Source organism: Bombina bombina, chromosome 12 (assembly GCF_027579735.1).
Source record: "Bombina bombina isolate aBomBom1 chromosome 12, aBomBom1.pri, whole genome shotgun sequence".
Lineage (NCBI taxonomy): Eukaryota > Metazoa > Chordata > Amphibia > Anura > Bombinatoridae > Bombina > Bombina bombina.
Genome location: NC_069510.1, coordinates 28,502,232 through 28,524,834, shown reverse-complemented (window position 1 = coordinate 28,524,834; position 22,603 = coordinate 28,502,232). Strand labels below are relative to the sequence as shown.

General features: G+C 39.0%; 1 protein-coding gene across 1 annotated transcript in view; it reads right to left on the bottom strand.

Annotated features, from left to right (window-relative positions):
- The window catches only part of SEC16A (SEC16 homolog A, endoplasmic reticulum export factor), a 148,724-nt gene that overhangs the window by 109,360 nt on the left and 16,761 nt on the right, over positions 1–22,603 (bottom strand). Inside the window, exons 2-4 of the mRNA XM_053695421.1 lie at positions 17,886–21,500; positions 7,867–7,988; positions 5,908–5,990 (exon numbers count right to left, since the gene is read on the bottom strand). Of these exons, the coding sequence (XP_053551396.1) occupies positions 5,908–5,990; positions 7,867–7,988; positions 17,886–21,455 (3,775 nt within the window). The 5' untranslated portion in view covers positions 21,456–21,500. The remainder of the gene's footprint in view (positions 1–5,907; positions 5,991–7,866; positions 7,989–17,885; positions 21,501–22,603) is intronic.

The window sequence follows — 22,603 nt, the reverse complement described above, 5'->3', positions numbered from 1 at the left end:
AACCTTAGGAACTGATGATGTTCCATGTGGATAGGAATATGTAGGTACGCATCCTTTAAATCCACGGTAGTCATAAATTGATTTTCCTGGATAGTAGGTAGGATCGTTCAAATAGTTTCCATTTTGAACGATGGAACCTTGAGAAATTTGTTTAGGATCTTGAGATCCAAAATTGGTCTGAATGTTCCCTCTTTTTTGGGAACTATGAACAGGTTGGAATAAAAACCCATCCCTTGTTCTCTTATTGGAACTGGATGAATCACTCCCATTTTTAACAGGTCTTCTACACAATGTAAGAATGCCTGTCTTTTTATTTGGTTTGAAGATAATTGAGACCTGTGGAACCTTCCCCTTGGGGGTAGTTCCTTGAATTCCAGGAGATAACCTTGAGAAACTATTTCTAGCGCCCAAGGATCCTGAACATCTCTTGCCCAAGCCTGAGCAAAGAGAGAAAGTCTGCCCCCCACCAGATCCGGTCCCGGATCGGGGGCCATCCCTTCATGCTGTTTTGGTAGCAGTGGTAGGCTTCTTGGCCTGCTTACCCTTGTTCCAGCCTTGCATTGGTCTCCAGGCTGGTTTGGGTTGTGAAGTATTACCCTCTTGCTTAGAGGATGTAGAATTAGAGGCTGGTCCGTTTCTGCGAAAGGGACGAAAATTAGGCTTATTTTTAGCCTTAAAAGACCTATCCTGTGGGAGGGCGTGGCCCTTTCCCCCAGTGATGTCTGAAATAATCTCTTTCAAATCAGGTCCAAATAATGTTTTACCCTTGAAAGGAATGTTAAGCAATTTTGTCTTGGAAGACACATCCGCTGACCAAGACTTTAGCCAAAGCGCTCTGCGCGCCATGATAGCAAACCCTGAATTTTTCGCCGCTAATCTAGCTAATTGCAAAGCGGCATCTAAAATAAAAGAGTTAGCCAATTTAAGAGCTTGAACTCTGTCCATAACCTCCTCATACGAAGATTCTTTATTGAGCGACTTTTCTAGTTCCTCGAACCAGAAACACGCTGCCGTAGTGACAGGAACAATGCATGAAATTGGTTGTAGAAGGTAACCTTGCTGAACAAAAATCTTTTTAAGCAAACCCTCTAATTTTTTATCCATAGGATCTTTGAAAGCACAACTATCTTCGATAGGAATAGTAGTGCGTTTGTTTAGAGTAGAAACCGCCCCCTCGACCTTGGGGACTGTCTGCCATAAGTCCTTTCTGGGGTCGACTATAGGAAATAATTTCTTAAATATAGGGGGGGGGAACAAAAAGGTATGCCGGGCCTTTCCCACTCCTTATTTACTATGTCCGCCACCCGCTTGGGTATAGGAAAAGCGTCGGGGGGCACCGGAACCTCTAGGAACTTGTCCATCTTACATAATTTCTCTGGAATGACCAAATTGTCACAATCATCCAGAGTAGATAATACCTCCTTAAGCAGTGCGCGGAGATGTTCTAATTTAAATTTAAATGTCACAACATCAGGTTCAGCTTGTTGAGAAATCTTTCCTGAATCTGAAATTTCTCCCTCAGAGAAAACCTCCCTCATGGCCCCTTCAGATTGGTGTGAGGGTATGACAGAACAATTATCATCAGCGTCCTCTTGCTCTTCAGTGTTTAAAACAGAGCAATCGCGCTCTCTCTGATAAGTAGGCATTTTGGATAAAATATTTGCTATAGAGTTATCCATTACAGCCGTTAATTGTTGCATGGTAATAAGAATTGGCGCACTAGATGTACTAGGGGCCTCCTGTGTGGGCAAAACTGGTGTAGACACAGAAGGGGATGATGTAGTATGTTTACTCCCCTCATTTGAGGAATCATCTTGGGCAATATTATCATCTGTGGCATTACTGTCCTTACTTTGTTTGGACACTATGGCACAATTATCACATAAATTTAAATGGGGAGACACCTTGGCTTTCATACATATAGAACATAGCTTATCTGATGGTACAGACATGTTAAACAGGCTTAAACTTGTCAACAAAGCACAAAAACGTTTTAAAATAAAACCGTTACTGTCACTTTAAATTTCAAACTGAAAACACTTTATTACTGAATATGTGAAAAAGTATGAAGGAATTGTTCAAAAATTACCAAATTTTCACAGTGTCATAAAGCATTAAAAGTATTGCACACCAAATTTCAGAGCTTTAACCCTTAAAATAACGGAACCGGAGCCGTTTTTAAATTTAACCCCTATACAGTCCCAGCTATATGCTTTGCTGAGACCCAACCAAGCCCAGAGGGGAATACGATACCAAATGACGCCTTCTAGAAGCTTTTTTAGTGATTCTTAGATCCTCACACATGCATCTGCATGCCTTGCTCTCCAAAAACAACTGCGCAGTAATGGCGCGAAAATGATGCTCAGTCTATAACTAGAAAGGCCCCCAGACTAAAAAAGGTGTCCAACACAGTGCCTGCCGTTTTTTAAACGTTCCCCAAGATCATAATGCCAATTATTAGCTAGAATCTGCATAATATGCCCCAATAAAGCAATCGTTTTAGCCCATAAAAATGTCTACCAGTTTTTAAGCCCTTTTTTAAGCCCTTTATTCTTATGTTTGACTAAGAAAATGGCTCACCGGTCCCCATGAGGGGAAATGACAGCCTTCCAGCATTACATGGTCTTGTTAGAAATATTTAAACACCAAAAAACTCTTAACCATCTCCGTGGAGATGTTGCCTGTGCAACGGCAAAGAGAATGACTGGGGTGGGCGGAGCCTAGGAGGGATCATGTGACCAGCTTTGCTGGGACTCTTTGCCATTTCCTGTTGGGGAAGAGAATATCCCACAAGTAAGGATGACGCCGTGGACCGGACACACCAATGTTGGAGAAACTGTACATGTTTATTACAATTTTAAACATTAAAACTTTAAAAGCAAATAACTGTGAAAAAATAAAGTGCCTGTATGAATACAGAACTCATTAGCTGCACCTGCTATGCAGTCAGTGTCGCTTTAAACTTGTTTACCCATAGTTAGTAATGCAAACGTTGCATGCTCTAATGAACTAAACTTCACTAGAGCATGTAATTGAGTGTTTTTTTTAATGTGCTGAGGTCACAGTTGATGCCAATTTTGTAAATTGGCATCAACTGTGACCTCATTCATATAGCACATTACATTTAACAGGAATCAAAGCTGAATTTGCAGCAATGTAAAAAAAACTATTCAACACTAAAAGCAGCTGAGAAATAAATATAAATAATTACTAGTAGCGTGTATATATATATATATATATATATATATATATATATATATATATATATATATATATATATATATATATATATATATATATATATAAATAAATAAAGTAATGTAAATAATGGATTTATTATTCAATGTATATGTTTTTTCCCTATTTATATTGTAGATTTAACAGTTGGTTCTATTGGCGACATTAAAGGACCATTACATCATACAGTAGAATTATTGCATCACAAAAAGAAACAATAGTATTTACTAAATGAACAGATTTTTGCTAATACATTTTCAAAATTAGCTTAGCAGTGCCATCTGAAAGGGAGTTACTATTGTTTTTTTATTTTAACTCCCTTATGCAAGATTATGCTATGTGGTGTCCAGACCCTTTTTTATGTTGTTTTTTTTAAAAATGTGTTATAGCCCTCCATTGTGTGCAATTTATGAAGCAAGATGACCTACAATTTGGTCTAACAAGGGGAATTTTTATAGAGGAATACATCCTATTGTGAATCCTATTTTTAAAAAAATAATAATTTTATACATTATTTTCATGTTGACCCACAACCCCAAAGACTTTCTTCAGTGCACTTACCGGTATGGGAAGTATATCCCCATATAACACTACAGACCAGATTTATAGTGCCCTGTACCCATTTATAGCAAGTATATGTTTTTTTTAAAAATGTGTTATAGCCCTCCATTGTGTGCAATTTATGAAGCAAGATGACCTACAATTTGGTCTAACAAGGGGAATTTTTATAGAGGAATACATCCTATTGTGAATCCTATTTTTAAAAAAATAATAATTTTATACATTATTTTCATGTTGACCCACAACCCCAAAGACTTTCTTCAGTGCACTTACCGGTATGGGAAGTATATGCCCATATCACACTACAGAGGTTTATAGTATTCTGTACCACTTTATCCAGGTATATGCCCATATCACACTACAGAGGTTTATAGTATTCTGTACCACTTTATGCCAAGTATATGCCCATATCACACTACAGAGGTTTATAGTATTCTGTACCACTTTATGCCAGGTATATGCCCATATCACACTACAGAGGTTTATAGTATTCTGTACCAATTTATGCCAGGTATATGCCCATATCACACTACAGAGGTTTATAGTATTCTGTACCACTTTATGCCAAGTATATGCCCATATCACACTACAGAGGTTTATAGTATTCTGTACCACTTTATGCCAGGTATATGCCCATATCACACTACAGAGGTTTATAGTATTCTGTACCACTTTATGCCAAGTATATGCCCATATCACACTACAGAGGTTTATAGTATTCTGTACCACTTTATGCCAGGTATATGCCCATATCACACTACAGAGGTTTATAGTATTCTGTACCACTTTATGCCAGGTATATGCCCATATCACACTACAGAGGTTTATAGTATTCTGTACCACTTTATGCCAGGTATATGCCCATATCACACCACAGAGGTTTATAGTATTCTGTACCACTTTATGCCAGGAATATGCCCATATCACAATACAGAGCAGGTTTATAGTATCCATTATCCTGTACCTCTTTATGCCAATTATATGCCCATATCACAGTACAGAGCAAATTTACTGACTGGCACAGGCTTAGAAAATAACTAACCCGGCTTGTACAACACATCAGCTGAATTGCTTTTCCCCATCATATACTGCGTGGCCGGGCGTACAGACTGCAGAGGTACTACAGTACACGTCTTACCTCTACTCCCCTACCGCTGCGAGCTCCACCTGCAGGGTTTGTAGGGGTGACGTTGAAGACGTCATGACGTGGTGCGGCTCCTCAAATTCTATCCACAGGAGCAAATTCAGTGAGCATGATATCGGGCATATTGTGAGTTTGGGGCCGATACAATAACGTTAGAAATTAGGGATATCGGCAGCACCGATTATCGGTCAACCCCTATGCTGCCATCTTGCATTTTTGTTAAAGGGACATGAAGCCCAAACATTTTCTTTCATGATTTAGGTAGAACATACAATTTTAATTAACTTTCCAGTTTACTTCTATTATCAAATGTGTTTCATTCTCTTGGTATCATTTGTGGAAGGAGCAGTAATGCACTACTGGTTTCTAACTGAACATGGGTGAGCCAATGACAATCAGTAGATATATGCAGCCATTAATCAGCAGCTAGAACCTAGGTTCTTTGCTGCTCCTGAGCTTACCTAGATAAACCTTTTAGGAAAGGCTAATAAGAGAACGCAAATTAAATAGAAGTAAATTAAAAAGTTGTTTAAAATTGTATTCTCTATCTGACTCATGAAAGAAAAAAAAAATGGGTTTCATGTCCCTTTAAATACCACCACCACTTAACTATTTAAGGTAAAATTAAAACCAGTAGTATCTTAAAAAATAAGTAGATACATATTAAAAAGAATACAACTAATAATTGTTACCCACATAATAGTAGTAATTAACCTCTAGAACAGTTATTGCTAACCTTGGCACCCTAAATGTTTTGGAACAACTTTTCCCATGACGCTTAGGTACTCTACCGTCTAGTTGAGCATCATGGGAAATGTGGTTCTGTCCTAGAGTGTTTGCTATGCATGGATATAAATTTTACTACAGGAAATATATTAGAAACAACAAAACTTTTTTATTCTCCAAAATATTTGCAAACATAAATTAAAGTTTATTATAGAGAAAAAAAAAAATCAAGCATTTACCTCCATAATTGTAATGATTTTGGTAATAATCCGCATAGTAATTACTTTGAGAACTCCAGTCTGGTTTGGAACTGTACCCCTGCCTGAAGAACAAAAAATTTGTAAATTTTTTGAAAAATATTAATCTTATCAAGAATATAATAGGATCAACCAACATTTATCATTGAAAGCTATAGCAAGGCTGAAAACAGTCAAACGTTTAAAAAAATATGAATTAAATAAAAATATATCACAAGAGTCAGTAATCCATTGCTCTTAAAAATAGTTCTGGCTCATTTATAGATTATTTTCGATAAATTACTATACAAAACCATTGCTTGCATCCTAAAATGGCTGGCACTGTGGTCAACCCTTGTACTAAAACTTTTGAGTTACACCATTATTTCAGACATGACCATTTAAGGAGCTGGGCATTTCTCCCACATTAATCAAAAACAGCATCAATAAGTATTCTATGTTATACTTACTTTGCTTTTGTTCTAAACTAGGATGAATAAAAAACATTTTTTTTATTCTGATTTTATTTATTTATTTATTTATAATTGGATTTTTTTTAAATTTAATTTTTTTTTTTTTTTTTTTTTTTTAAATTGGTTATTTTTTATTTAAATCAAAATTTTATTGTATTTAAATAATTTTTTTTTTATTTAAAATTTGATTATTTTATTATAAAATGTAAAAATATTTTCTTTTTAAGATACATTATAATCCAAAGATGATTCATCCTGAAATAAGGATTAGTTTTTAATTATGAAGTATGAGGTTGTATATTCATGGCTGTATTTTTTTATTTTTTTTTAAATAATACCATTAATCCATTCACTTCACTAATACAATTAATCCATTCACAATAGTATGCACTTACAGAGGTTTCTGTAAGATTTTAACAATTTTGTTTTCTAGACGATCTCACAAATTATCGTTTTTTTTTTTGTTTTTTTAATTCTCAGAACTGAATTTGTCTGTAGAAATAGAATACCTCCTCTTTAAAAAAAAAAAACTCACATTTTTTCTGTGAAGTATAGCAAAACTCAGACAAGGAGCCATTATGCCTATACCAAAATATGTACACTATTGTTTTTACAGCATAAATTACACCAACATCTCAGATTCACTCACCAGATCATTACTGGCTGAAAACCGAGAGCCTGCATGCTTTAGTACAGATGTGGTAGTTACTAGTAAGATTATTTTTAAAAAAAAAATCCATGTTAAACCTGCATATACAGCAATAGCAAGATAAGATATCACAATATACTTTTTGTTAGCATATCCCTTTAAAAGAGGACAAATGAGAAATACCTACAGCAGAATCAGGTTACTTAAAGGGACATAATACTCATGTGCTAAATCACTTGAAACTGATGCAATATAACTGTAAAAAGCCGACAGGAAAATATCACCCGAGCATCTCTATGTAAAAAAGGAAGATATTTTACCTCACCTCATTTCTCCTCAGCTCAGCAGAGTAAGTTCTGTGTAAAAAGTTATACTCAGCTGCAAGTAAAAAAAATAATAAAAAAAAATAATGAAGAAATGAACAGCAGCCAATCAGCATCAACAGTGCTGAGGTCATGAACTATTTTACTGTGACCTCATGAGATTTCATTGTGAACTTCCTTAAGCTGAATAGGGAAATAAGATGAGTGCACGTAAGCTCTCTCCTTCCGTTGTCCCGGGACAGATATACTGATTTGTTGCTTAGAAGTACCTTACAATGGGATGTGGCTACTGAGAAACTATGGAGGTAAAATATTTTTCTTTTTTACATAGAGATGTTCAGGTGATATTTTCTAGTCAGCTTTTTACAGCTATACTGCATCACTTTCAAGTGTTTAAACATTTGGGTATTAAGGCCCTTTAAGACTCAGGTGTTTTTCCATAAACTGGAAACATGACATATTTTTATTATCTTACTGTTAAACATACAATAGCATTTTAGGCCTTGATATGACGCACCTTGAAGATGGCCGATCAGAGCACTGGCTTGATCGTGAACTTGGTCGTTCTGGCTCCTGGTAGGGATACTTCCCAGAATCAGCATAGCCTCTGTACAAGGGGTCATATGAACTATACGGGTCCTAAAAAGAGAAGTTTCATTTATTGATGAAGTTAAACTGGTTACAAAATTCATATAGTGCATTTTCAAAATGTGACAGCCATTGTGGTACTCCGCAAGTATGAACAAAAATACTCAGGTACGCATAAGATTGAAAGTAAGCATAAAATGGAATATTGAAAAGGTTTTTTTTTGTTGTGGTTTGCTTTAATAATAATCACATTTTGTAACAATACACTACTCATCAGTGTGATAAAAGTGGACCACTCTTGTCAGGTAGCGAGCTACAGACATGATCAGAAGAGCCTGGAGAGGAGACCAGGTAAATGCAACTTTGAGGGCTAAAATCAAGTCTTTTGATTTTTAAACTGACGCGAACATAATTCTGCACTATGTGCAGATTAATATAACTTTATTTTTTACATTTACTGTCCCTTTAAATTTTTCTCCCCTTTTATTAGTTCCCAATTATCTATTTTACCCGCTGAAGCGTATTTAATTGTATACAAATAGCTTTTTTACACATCTACAGCGGGTATTGAAAAGAACCACCAACCCTTAAAAATAATCACATTTTGTTGCTTTGCAGCCTGAAATAAAGAGACAGTTTTTGTTTATCCAGTTGTAATTACTCAGTGCAACTTTTAACATCCAAGTGAAAGATATATTCCAACATGTCAGGCAGAAATAAAGACAATTTAAAATCAGAATCACTGAATGGGAAAAAAGATCATCCCCTCCTAAAATTACTTGTAAACTCAATCAGGTGTAGCTATATCACCTTCTCAATGGCACACAAAGCAATTTGACCTTCAACTGTGATCAGCTGTAGGCATATTGATTAGCTCAGCATGAAAAGAGCTTTCCTGGAGCATCTCAGTCCCTGGTAGTGCAACTGAACCAAACAATCAACTATGGGTGGCAAGGCACTGTCAAAATATCTCTGTGCAAATGTTGTGGACAGGCACAAGTCAGGAGATGGATACAAGAAAATATCAAATGCTGTTATCAATTCCTAGAAGCACAGTGAAGTATTTTATTAAGAAGTGGAAGGTATTTGGTACAACACAGTCCCTCTCTGGATCAGGACGTTGCTCCAAACTGGATGAAAGAGCCAGGAGGAAACTGGTCAGAGAGGCTACCAAGAGGCCCACAGCAACTCTGAAACAGTTGCAGGAATTTATGACAAAGAGTGTCATTGTGTGCATGTGACAATATCACAAATTCTCCACAAATGTGGCTTGAATGGAAGGGTTGCAAGAAAAAAGCCACTCCTCAAGAAAGGCCACATGCAGTCACAACTGAGCTTTGCCATAACACACCTTGGAGACCTGAGACCACATGGAAAAAGGTGCTATGGTCAGATGAGAATAAAATTGAATTATTTGGCCTCAACACCAAACACTATGTCTTGAGGAAATCCAATACAGCTCACCATCCAAATAACACCATACCCTACAGTAAAGCAAGGAGGTGGTAATATCCGGTTATGGGGGTGTTTCTCTGCAGCAGGCACTGGAACATCTGCTGCCCTCTGCCAGGAAGTTGTCAATGGGAAGAAGATTTACCTTCCAACATGACAGTGACCCAAAGCACACAGCAACAATGACCACACAGTGTTTGAAGGAGAAAAAGATGAATGTCCTTGCATGGCCTAGTCAGAGATCAGACTTAAACCCCATTGAATATCTGTGGCATGACTTAAAGACTGCAGTCCACAAACAGTCACCATCAAATGTAACGGAACTGGAGCAGTTCTGCAAAGAAGAGTGGGCAAATATTGCACAGAGTCTAGATGTGCAAAGTTAGTAGAGAAATCTCCCAACAGACTAAATTCTGTGATTAAAAGGGACAGTCAAGTAAAAAACAGAATTTATGCTTACCTGATAAATTACTTTCTCCAACGGTGTGTCCGGTCCACGGCGTCATCCATAACTTGTGGGAATATTCTCTTCCCCAACAGGAAATGGCAAAGAGCACAGCAAAAGCTGTCCATATAGTCCCTCCTAGGCTCCGCCCACCCCAGTCATTCGACCGACGGACAGGAGAAACCATAAGGTGCCGTGGTGACTGTAGTTAAAGAAAGAAATTCATCAAACCTGATTAAAAAACCAGGGCGGGCCGTGGACCGGACACACCGTTGGAGAAAGTAATTTATCAGGTAAGCATAAATTCTGTTTTCTCCAACATTGGTGTGTCCGGTCCACGGGCGTCATCCATAACTTGTGGGAACCAATACCAAAGCTTTAGGACACGGATGACGGGAGGGAGCCAATCAGGTTACCTAAACAGAAGGCACCACGGCTTGCAAAACCTTTCTCCCAAAAATAGCCTCCGAAGAAGCAAAAGTATAAAATTTGTAGAATTTGGCAAAAGTGTGCAGGGAAGACCAAGTCGCTGCCTTACATATCTGATCAACAGAAGCCTCGTTCTTGAAGGCCCATGTGGAAGCCACAGCCCTAGTAGAGTGAGCTGTGATGCGTTCAGGAGGCTGCCGTCTGGCAGTCTCATAAGCCAATCGGATGATGCTTTTTAGCCAAAAGGAAAGAGAGGTAGCAGTAGCTTTTTGACCTCTCCTCTTGCCAGAATAAACGACAAACAGAGAAGACGTTTGTCTGAAATCCTTTGTTGCTTCTAAATAGAACTTTAAAGCACAAACTACATCTAAATTGTGTAACAAACGTTCCTTCTTTGAAACTGGATTCGGACACAAAGAAGGCACAACTATTTCCTGGTTAATATTCTTGTTGGAAACAACCTTTGGAAGGAAACCAGGTTTAGTACGCAAAACAACCTTATCTGAATGGAACACCAGATAGGGCGGATTACACTGCAAAGCAGATAACTCAGAAACTCTTCTAGCAGAAGAAATAGCAACCAAAAACAGAACTTTCCAAGATAACATCTTGATATCTATGGAATGTAGAGGTTCAAACGGAACCCCTTGAAGAACTGAAAGAACTAAATTCAGACTCCAGGGAGGAGTCAAAAGGTCTGTAAACAGGCTTGATCCTAACCAGAGCCTGAACAAAAGCTTGAACATCAGGCACAGCTGCCAGTCGTTTGTGTAACAAGACAGATAAAGCAGAAATCTGTACCTTTAGAGAACTCGCTGATAATCCCTTATCCAAACCTTCTTGTAGAAAGAAAAGGATCCTAGGAATTTTGATCTTACTCCATGAGAATCCCTTGGATTCACACCAACAGATATATCTTTTCCATATTTTATGGTAAATTTTTCTAGTTACAGGTTTTCTGGCTTGTACCAGAGTATCTATTACAGAATCCGAAAACCCACGCTTAGATAAAATCAAGCGTTCAATTTCCAAGCCGTTAGCTGGAGGGAAACTAGATTTGGATGTTCGAATGGACCTTGTACTAGAAGATCCTGTCTCAAAGGTAGCTTCCATGGTGGAGCCGATGACATATTCACCAGGTCTGCATACCAAGTCCTGCGTGGCCATGCAGGAGCTATTAGAATCACAGAGGCCTTCTCCTGTTTGATCCTGGCTACCAGCCTGGGAATGAGAGGAAACGGTGGAAACACATAAGCTAGGTTGAAGGTCCAAGGCGCTACTAATGCATCCACTAGAGTCGCCTTGGGATCCCTGGATCTGGACCCGTAGCAAAGAACCTTGAAGTTCTGACGAGACACCATCAGATCCATGTCTGGAATGCCCCATAATGGAGTCAACTGGGCAAGTATCTCCGGGTGGAGATCCCACTCCCCCGGATGGAATGTCATGACGACTCAGATAATCCGCCTCCCAGTTTTCCACTCCTGGGATGTGGATCGCAGATAGGTGGCAGGAGTGATCCTCCGCCCATTTTATGATTTTGGTCACTTCTCTCATTGCCAGGGAACTCCTTGTTCCCCCCTGATGGTTGATGTAAGCAACAGTCGTCATGTTGTCTGATTGGAATCTTATGAATCTGGCCTTTGCTAGTTGAGGCCAAGCCCTGAGAGTATTGAATATCGCTCTCAGTTCCAGAATGTTTATCGGGAGAAGAGACTCTTCCCGAGACCATAGCCCCTGAGCTTTCAGGGAGTCCCAGACCGCGCCCCAGCCCACTAGACTGGCGTCGGTCGTGACGATGACCCACTCTGGTCTGCGGAAGCTCATTCCCTGGGACAGGTGATCCTGGGTTAGCCACCAACGGAGTGAGTCTCTGGTCTTCTGATCTACTTGAATCACTGGAGACAAGTCTGTATAGTCCCCATTCCACTGTTTGAGCATGCACAGTTGTAATGGTCTTAGATGAATTTGTGCAAAAGGAACTATGTCCATTGCTGCAACCATCAACCCTACTACTTCCATGCACTGAGCTATGGAAGGTCGTGGAACAGAGTGAAGAACTTGACAAGCGTTTAGAAGTTTTGACTTTCTGACATCTGTCAGGAAAATCTTCATTTCTAAAGAATCTATTATTGTCCCCAAGAAAGGAACTCTTGTCGACGGAGACAGGGAACTTTTTTCTATGTTCACTTTCCATCCGTGAGATCTGAGAAAGGCCAGAACGATGTCTGTGTGAGCCTTTGCCTTTGAAAGAGACGACGCTTGTATCAGAATTTCGTCCAAGTAAGGTGCCACTGCAATGCCCCTTGGTCTTAGAACCGCTAGAAGGGACCCGAGTACCTTTGTGAAAATCCTTGGAGCAGTGGCTAGCCCGAATGGGAGAGCCACAAACTGGTAATGTTTGTCCAGAAAGGCGAACCTTAGGAACTGATGATGATCTTTGTGGATAGGAATATGTAGATATGCATCCTTTAGATCCACAGTAGTCATAAATTGACCCTCCTGGATTGTAGGTAAAATCGTTCGAATAGTTTCCATTTTGAACGATGGCACTCTGAGAAATTTGTTTAGGATCTTTAAATCCAGAATTTGTCTGAAAGTTCCCTCTTTTTTGGGAACTACAAACAAATTTGAGTAAAAACCCATTCCTTGTTCCACGGTTGGAACTGGGTGTATCACTCCCATTTTTAACAGGTCTTTTACACAATGTAAGAATGCCTGTCTCTTTATTTGGTTTGAAGATAAGTGAGACATGTGGAACCTTCCCCTTGGGGGTAGTTCTTTGAATTCCAGAAGATAACCCTGAGAAACTATTTCTAGTGCCCAGGTATCCTGAACATCTCTTGCCCAAGCCTGAGCCCTACTAGATCCGGTCCCGGATCGGGGGCTACTCCTTCATGCTGTTTTGGTAGCAGCAGCAGGCTTCTTGGCCTGCTTACCCTTGTTCCAGCCTTGCATCGGTTTCCAAGCTGGTTTGGTTTGTGAAGCATTACCCTCTTGTCTAGAGGCTGCAGAGTTGGAGGCCGGTCCGTTCCTGAAATTGCGAAAGGAACGAAAATTAGACTTATTCTTGGCCTTGAAAGGCCTATCTTGTGGAAGGGCGTGGCCCTTACCCCCAGTGATGTCTGAGATAATCTCTTTCAATTCTGGCCCAAAAAGGGTTTTACCCTTGAAAGGGATATTAAGCAATTTTGTCTTGGAAGATACATCCGCTGACCAAGACTTTAGCCAGAGCGCTCTGCGCGCCACAATTGCAAACCCTGAACGCCCTCCTGCTCTACAGTGTTTAAAACAGAGCAATCGCGCTCTCTCTGAAATGCAGGCATTTTGGATAAAATATTTGCTATGGAGTTATCCATTACTGCCGTCAATTGTTGCATAGTAACAAGCATTGGCGCGCTAGAAGTACTAGGGGTCTCCTGCGTGGGCAAAACTGGTGTAGACACAGAAGGAGATGATGTAGAACTATGTCTACTCCCTTCATCTGATGAATCATCTTGGGCAACTTTATTATCTGTGGCAGTACTGTCCTTACTTTGTTTGGACGCTATGGCACAATTATCACACAATTTTGAAGGGGGAGACACATTGGCTTCCATACATACAGAACATAGTTTATCTGAAGGCACAGACATGTTAAACAGGCTTAAACTTGTCAATAAAGTACAAAAACCGTTTTAAAACAAAACCGTTACTGTCTCTTTAAATTTTAAACAGGGCACACTTTATTACTGAATATGTGAAAAACTATGAAGGAATTGTTCAAATTTAACCAAATTTTCACCACAGTGTCTTAAAGCATTCAAAGCATTGCACCCCAAATTTCAGACCTTTAACCCTTAAAATGAGGAAACCGGAGCCGGTTACAGTTTTAACCCCTCTACAATCCCAGCTACAGCCTTTGCTGCGACTTTACCAAACCCAGGGGGGTATACGATACCAAATGAAGCCTTCTAGGAACCTTTTCAACCACTTCCAGACCCACACACATGCAGCTGCATGTCCTGCTCTCAAAAGTAACTGCGCAGTAATGGCGCGAAAATGAGGCTCTGCCTACTACAGAGAAGGCCCTTCCTGACTGGGAAGGTGTCTAAACCAGTGCCTGACGTAAAAAAACGTTCCCCAAAGTTTATAAAGTGTGAATTTCAACATCAAGCTGTATAAAATGCCCAAATAAAGCAATCGATCTAGCCCATAAAAGTGTCTACCAGTTTTATAGCCCAGATTAAGCCCTTTATTCTGTTTGAGACTAAGAAAATGGCTTACCGGTCCCCTTGAGGGGAAATGACAGCCTTCCAGCATTACACAGTCTTGTTAGAAATATGGCTAGTCATACCTTAAGCAGAAAAGTCTGCCAACTGTTTCCCCCAACTGAAGTTATCTCATCTTAACAGTCCTATGTGGAAACAGCAAACGATTTTAGTTACTGCTGCTAAAATCATATTCCTCTCACAAACAGAAATCTTCATCCTTTTCTGTTTCAGAGTAAATAGTACATACCAGCACTATTTTAAAATAACAAACTCTTGATAGTAGAATAAAAAACTACAACTAAACACCACATACTCTTCACCATCTCCGTGGAGATGCTGCTTGTTCAGCGGCAAAGAGAATGACTGGGGTGGGCGGAGCCTAGGAGGGACTGTATGGACAGCTTTTGCTGTGCTCTTTGCCGTTCGTTTCCTGTTGGGGAAGAGAATATTCCCACAAGTTATGGATGACGCCGTGGACCGGACACACCAATGTTGGAGAAAAACAATTTAAGAACCTTAAAGAAGGACTAAAAGAAAATTCTCAGCCTATTCCATTCCTTAGTATCAGGAACTGGAAAAAAAACCTCTGAAGAAAACACAGAAAATAAATAAGCAGAATTTAAATGTTAGCTAGTCTTTAAAAAAGAACTAGATATTTCAATATCCAAAATAATCAACACCTTTTGAACAAGGAACAAATGTATAAAGAATAAAAAAGTAGATTTGTTAGTGTCAATATCTGATGAAGAAAAATTCTGAATGAGAAAAAAAGAACCATCAGAGAAGGATAATTCATTATGTTGTAGGTCATTTGAAACTTCATCAACTAAAAGAAGTTTGAAAAAGACCTAGAAATTTTATTAGAAGGCGGGACGTCAGACAAAGCCTTTAAAATAGAATCAGAAAAATATTCTTATAAATTTCTAAGTATATCTTGTACATAAGATATAAAAAGAATAGCAATATATAAAAGCATAAATACTAATGGATTCTGCATGTAAAAGTTTATCATGATAACTTATTACAAACCATAGCTAAAGATAAACATTCATAACATTAAAATAAATGAACTTAGCTTTGGTAGGACTGATATCAGTCAACAGGAATCCCTCAGCATTTCTTGATACAGGAATTTTTTTTTGAATATCTTGCAATATGTAATAGAAAAAAAACAACATATAAAGCAAAATTATCAAATTCCTTAAATGACAGTTTCAGGAATGGGAAAAAATGCAAAATAAACAAGCCTCTAGCAACCAGAAGCAACAAAAAAGTGAGACTTAAATAATGTGAGAAAAAAGTGGAACAGTATGACGCCCACATTTTTGGCGCCAAGTACGACGCCCACATTATTGACGCCAAGTACAACGCCCATATTTTTTGGCTTCAAGTATGACGCCACATCATCTGACGTTGAAACCGACGCCCACATTTTTGGCGCAAAAAAACGCCTGAATACACATGCATCAAAAAAAAAAAAAAAAAAAAGACGTAACTACAAAAAACTTACGGCATCAACTACGACGCCAGAAATGACAAAATTTTGCGCCAAAAAAGTTTGCGCCAAGAAGGACGCAATAAAATGAAGCATTTTCGGCCCCCGCGAGCCTAACAGTCCGCAGGGAAAAATAGTCAATTTAAAATTTTCAAGGTAAGAAAAAAATATTTATTCATATGCATTATCCCAAATAATGAAACTGACAGTCTGAAATGAAGGAATACTGATTATCCTGAATCATGGCAAATATAAGTTTAAAGACATATATTTAGAACTTTACATATAAAGTGCCCAACCATAGCTTAGAGTGTCACAAAAAATAAGAGACTTACTTACCCCAGGACACTCATCTACATATAGTAGATAGCCAAACCCGTACTGAAACGAGAATCAGTAGAGGTAATGGTATATAAGAGTATATCGTCGATCTGAAAAGGGAGGTAAGAGATGAATCTCTACGACCGATAACAGAGAACCTATGAAATAGATCCCCTAGAGGAAGACCATTGAATTCAAATAGGCAATACTCTCCTCACATCCCTCTGACATTCACTGCACTCAGAGGAAAACCGGGCTCCAGCCTGCTGCGAAGCGCATATCAACGTAGAATCTCGCACAAACTTACTTCACCACTTCCACGGGAGGCAAAGTTTGTAAAACTGAATTGTGGGTGTGGTGAGGGGTGTATTTATAGGCATTTTAAGGTTTGGGAAACTTTGCCCCTCCTGGTAGGAATGTATATCCCATACGTCACTAGCTCATGGATTCTTGCTAATTACATGAAAGAAAAAGCATGTGTGTGTACAGAAAGTGTGATCTGATTTCCCTGCAAGCTCAACTGAGTTTAATAGGGCAAAAAACAGCCATTTCATATACAAAACATAACCTAAATAAGCAAATTCTCAAATGTTATACCCTGCTGCTAGTATAACAAGTCATTGGAAACACATTAAGGGAAAAACAATTTTACAAATAAACATAACTAAGCCCCTTTCTGTGTTAAACACACAGGCAAATTTCATTATTTTGTCCCCTTTTCCTGTAATTTAACTCAGAAAATTGTTGGTTTTGTCAGTTCCACTGAGTTACTATAAAGAAACATATGTCACCATGTTGGGACCTAGGATTTTCCCTTATCTATTTATTTTGCTGAGGGCTATTAAGGACAGATATAAAAAAAGACAAACAAAAACTTGCAAACAATGCTGTGAGGAAACACTATTAGAGTTACTTTAACAATGCTATATGCCACACAGCTTATCTGCCCGTAATTGTCAGATAAGGAGAAACCCTAGGTTCCAACATGGAGGTACATAACTTTACAGAAACCTTTACAGTTGCATCTTGATTACATTATATTAGCATTTACCATTCAAAATATCTTTAAAGACGTACCCTAATAATCTTAGTTTGTGTCCTGCCGCACACACAGATTTCTTTGCATTACTAACATTACTACTGCCCCCTTTACAAATGGTTCGGTAAAGTCAAAATAAAAAAAATAAAAACTTTCCAGTTTACTCCAATAATCAAATTTACTTTGTTCTATTGACCTTTTTGGAAGACTAAACTTAGGTATGCTCAGGAGCAGCAATGCACTACTGGGGGCTAGCTGGCGATTGCTGGCTCCTCATATATGCCTCTTGTCATTGACTCTAGATGTGTTCAGCTAGGTCCCAGCAGTGTACTGCTATGCCTGAACATACCCAAGTATGTTTAAACCATAAAAAAGACTAATTTTGACTTTACTGTCCATTTAATTTAATTTAGAAACCATTTTGTTGATTTCAGAAGGAACATAATACAATCGGTTAAGAAGGAAGAATGAGGTTGGAGAGGATGGTATAAACATTAGATGGATTTTGTCTTACCGGATAATAAGCAGTTCTGGGATCCATGGTTTGATATGGCTGTGGGTACGTAGGTGGATATGCCCCATAACCTCTATAGTAGTAATAAGGATCGGCTGTTGGTGGAAATCCTTGCTTCGGTGTTTGGGAAGATGGAGGCCTAGCTTGCTCTGGGTAGCCTGTTGCGTTGTTCATGTTCATAGGTGCAGGAACAGTTGATGCGAGTTGTTCAGGAAGACCATACCTCGGTATAGACTCTGAAGAGATGCTAGGTGGGGCGCCAGAAGTCTGCATAGTGCTTGGAGGCTGCATTTCAGTTTGTGGCGCATGTGGGACAGGTCTATTTCCAGCTGCAATTTGTGTAGAAGAAACCAAAGACACAGGCTGTGCTCCAGGTGCCATGTACTCACGTGTTTGCTGTGGATTTTCTAAAAGAGGCTGTTTTACTTCTTTAGTAACCTGCTGATAAAAACCACTCTGCTTATTATTATCTTGGACTGGATGTAGATTTTGATTATTGATAGATTGCAAAGCAATACCAGGAGCTGCAGATGGGGGGTGACTCTGATTAGACATGGCATGATTTACACCTTGATTGGTTGGGGCACGAGGAACAGTAAAATCTAGGGCACCTGCATTCCCTGCCAAGCTATTTTTACGAGCCATGGTGTTGACACTATTCACAGGTGGTGGAAACATCACATTTCCATTACCTGTGGATGTGTTTGTTACGGAAACAGGGGGTGTGGATTTATTAGCGGAATCAAGAGGTGGTAGACCTTCAACCTTCACAGTCTTTTGGATTTCTGTGACTAAATTAAGAGGTACTTGATTAGAAAGAGATGATTTTGACATATTGGAAGGTTGATTTGGAAAAGAATCATTGAGTGATAGAGAATGATTAGAAAGCGGATTAAAAGTCACAGGGGTATTTGAGACAGGACCAGGAAGGGTCAGAGAAACAGGCCCAGTATCCTTAGAAGTGTTAACAACTGGAGGGTCAGTCATTATACAGAGCTTGTCACCTCCTGTGTCTTTCGCTGAATTAATGTACTTCATTTGATTTGGTATAGGCAATGTCATAGAAAAATTAATTGGTTGACTAAAATTATAGCTTTTGTTTGGTGGCGCAATTAATATAGGTTGATTTTGCAAGGATTCAGTAGGCGGCGAAGACAACAAACTGGCATAACCTGAACTTGCCTGGGAGTGGAGAGGTTCCTCATCTCCAATTTTGGGAGGATTCTCTAAGTTTTCTGAGGAAATTTGGTCTTCAGGCGATGATGCCACCTTTGCCTGCTCTACTTTACCAGACTGGACATCCGACATCCCATCTTCTGGAGGCTGAATAACTTCAGTTTGAGGTTTTGGGGGCACATATAGCACAGGAGCAGCAGGTGCAAGAAGAACATTCCCTTCAAAATGTGGTATTTCCCCTTGAGCCCACAAAGTTGTTGCAGGACTTTCACATTTTTTATTTGAACCATGAGCCCTTGAGGAAGGCCGTAGCAAGGGTACAGACCCAAAATTCTGAAACATACTCCCACTGTTTGAAGAGCTTAATGGAGCATTTAATTTACTAGAGAAAATATTTTCTAGATTGTCAGGTGGTTGTTCCAAGTTACCTGGAGATACAGCTGGCATCACTGAACTGTGAGGCATATTGCTTGCTGTTTTCTGATTCTCCTGGAGATCTGCTACTACTTTTCCTTGGGAAACCTCGGCTTGCGGTTTCATGCACAAGGCATGTGATCTTACAGGTTCAAATGAACTATTTGCACTTGTCTGAAATATACCCATAGGTTTAGGAGGACTTGGGGTTGGTGGTTGTGAATGACTACCAGAAAAACTGTTTTGACCCATGCCCTGAACACTAGAATTTCCTGACATGGGAGAATCCACCTGCTTAAAGAAATTTGTGGACATATCATCAAGTTTCTCTTTCTGGATAAAAGTGCCTGCTAACTCTTGAGGTCTAGATGAATTAGGCAAACTCTTTTGACTCAAGTTGCTGTAATTGGAAGAGACACTATCAGACCTTACAGGACGAGTTAAAGCATCCGGTGTCTCCAAATTTGGTCCCACTTGAGTATGGTTAGAAATATTCTTTGGCAAAGAAGGGCCAGGAAGCATTCCATATCTATATGCATCTTGATTTGTACTGGTTGGAAAAATACTACCACCATTATTCGGTAGCTCATTTGGGAGAACTTCTTGATTTTGGATATACTCTACATTTTCCACATTGTCATACTGTGGATCTATTCCAGGACCGGAATCACTTGATGTATCACCAATGTTATAGACATCATGGTTATGGGACATTTGGGGATCAGATGGACTGCTAAAGTTCTGGGATAAAAACATTTGATTTGAAGAGCTAGAACACAATGTGGCTGTTGTTTGAGATTGAACATTAGTGATGATTTGTTGTGGATGTGAAGTTGATGGTAAACTATGATGCCCACCACTCTGATAAGGATCAGAAATGCTTTGTTCTGGTTTATGAATCATAAGGTGACGGTCTGTGGAAAGTATTTCAACATTTTCTGCTTCATCCCCCTTAAAAAACATTGAAATAGTACCTGAATCAGTGTCAGTGTCTACACGCCCAGCTGCTTTTTGACTATCATCTTGTGCCTTTTCTGAGATAGCTGACTGGGAGCTAGTTTGTAAAAGGTTAGAACTGGACAAGGGTATCTGGTCTTTGTAAGGGTTGTGAAGCCAATTGTTACTTTGTTGGGGATTATGACTATGCATGTATTCCAGCTGAGATGAGCTGTTTTGAAAGACATTGTTTTCACTACTTCCAATTGGATAATTGATGGGAACAGTCCTTTGTGTAGGTGGCTCACGTTGGGCCTCATTAGGAAAAATACTGGCTTGAGGAGGCAGGTTGGACACTTCTAAGTAAGGCGGGGAGGAATATGAAGCATTGTAGGTAGAATGATGAGCAGATGGGGGAAAGTTCTGAACTGAGGTAGGAGGAACAGCATGTGTAAAACCCCACTGACCAGTGGTTTGCTGTGATGGTGTAGGAACAAATGACAAAGGAGCAGTGACAGGGGCACTGGCACCATAATCTGCAGGAATACCTTGTCTGCTCTGAGATCTGTTAGATGAAGGTGCAAATGCATTTTCAAGTCCACCTGATGCATTCTGACGTAACGATACAGCATGATTACCAAGCCCCTGATCTGTACTGTGATGGATAGGTGTGTTTGTAAAATAACCAGTAGCTGCTGATGGGGTTGATACAGGAGTATACATGGCTCCAGGTTGAGGTACAGGTCCTGAAGTCTGCATTCCGTGCAAGTAATCACCGGCAACTGAAGAATGGTCTGCAGGAGGCTGGGGATACGCAGGGGAGGGATTTGGCATTGCCGGGAGGTTTGCTTGCGGCACATTGCTTTGTGGCATATTTTGGGGTGTCAGTCTGCCAAACGCAAAAGGATCTGTTACTGGTTGCACCGATGCTGAAGACACAGATGCAGGGGTGGGTCCCCTCTTACGCCAATATGCATTTGTGGACATTCCCATGCGAGGGGGCCCACCTGTGGCAGGTGGCCCAGTCTGTGGAGGTGGCTGCATGTTTTCAACTGCTTTTTAATTAGCTCAATTAATTGACCACGTTAACTGGAATAAAAAACAAAAAAAAAACATCTATAAATTATATGAGGGTAAAATGCAGTCATTTGTAAAAAAAAGGATAACCTTAAATTATAGTGCTCAACCAACACAATATACCTCGTACTACTATATATATTCCTGTCTAAAGAAGGGGAGTGTCCCCCCGAAACACCACAATAAAAATCACAGAATTGATAAGGACCAGCGAGTGTTTCCATTGCTTTGTGTATGTATAATATATACGATTGACTACTGAACAACTGGCTAAACATTTTGACAATATTAAGCTAAAATTAGCTAATAACATTTTTCATAGTTTATTGGGCAAAATATAATTAAATAAATTTATGTTAAATTATGCATTTATTTTGTGCTTTGAATAACAGTAAATGTTATAATATTAGAAGGTATTACACTGCACTGTAGAGAATACTTGATATATATACACTTTTGTTTTTATTTAAAATATTTTTATTTTATTTTTTTCAAAACATAAATAAAAGTCCTTTAAACAAAGGCAGACTAAAATACTTCATGCTTAAAAAGTTCCTTTATTCCACCTCAGGCAGCCTATGGCAAAATGCTATTTTGCACTGAGTTACTCTTAGCTAATAGAGTGCCAGTTATCCGGCATAATGCCAACTGGCCCGCACGGCTATTGGCTAAGAGTACCTCAGTGCTAAATAGTGTTCTGCCCTGGGAGGCCTGAGACAATTAGGGCTGCAAAAGATGCAAACAAATAAAGGAACTTTCAGCATGAAGTATTTTATAAATAAAACAAACAAACATTAGGATTTACTATCAATTAAGAAAAATAAAAGTCATAATACTAATAAGAAACATATAGGACGTAGACTGAATTAATCAGTCTTCTAGAAGAAAACATGATATTTTAAGTTACAAAATACTAAATTCCACAGGACAAATGTTAAAGGCATTTTTTTTAGAAGTTTAGAAACAATTAACTTTAAAAATGTTTTATATAGAAACTTTAAACTTAACATACTTTTTAGGAGCTGCAGAGAACTGCTGGTTAAAGTAGATACAGATGCTTAGCCAATTAGAGGCAGTAGCACAGCTGGGTCTTTCAACTGCCACGGCTGATTGGC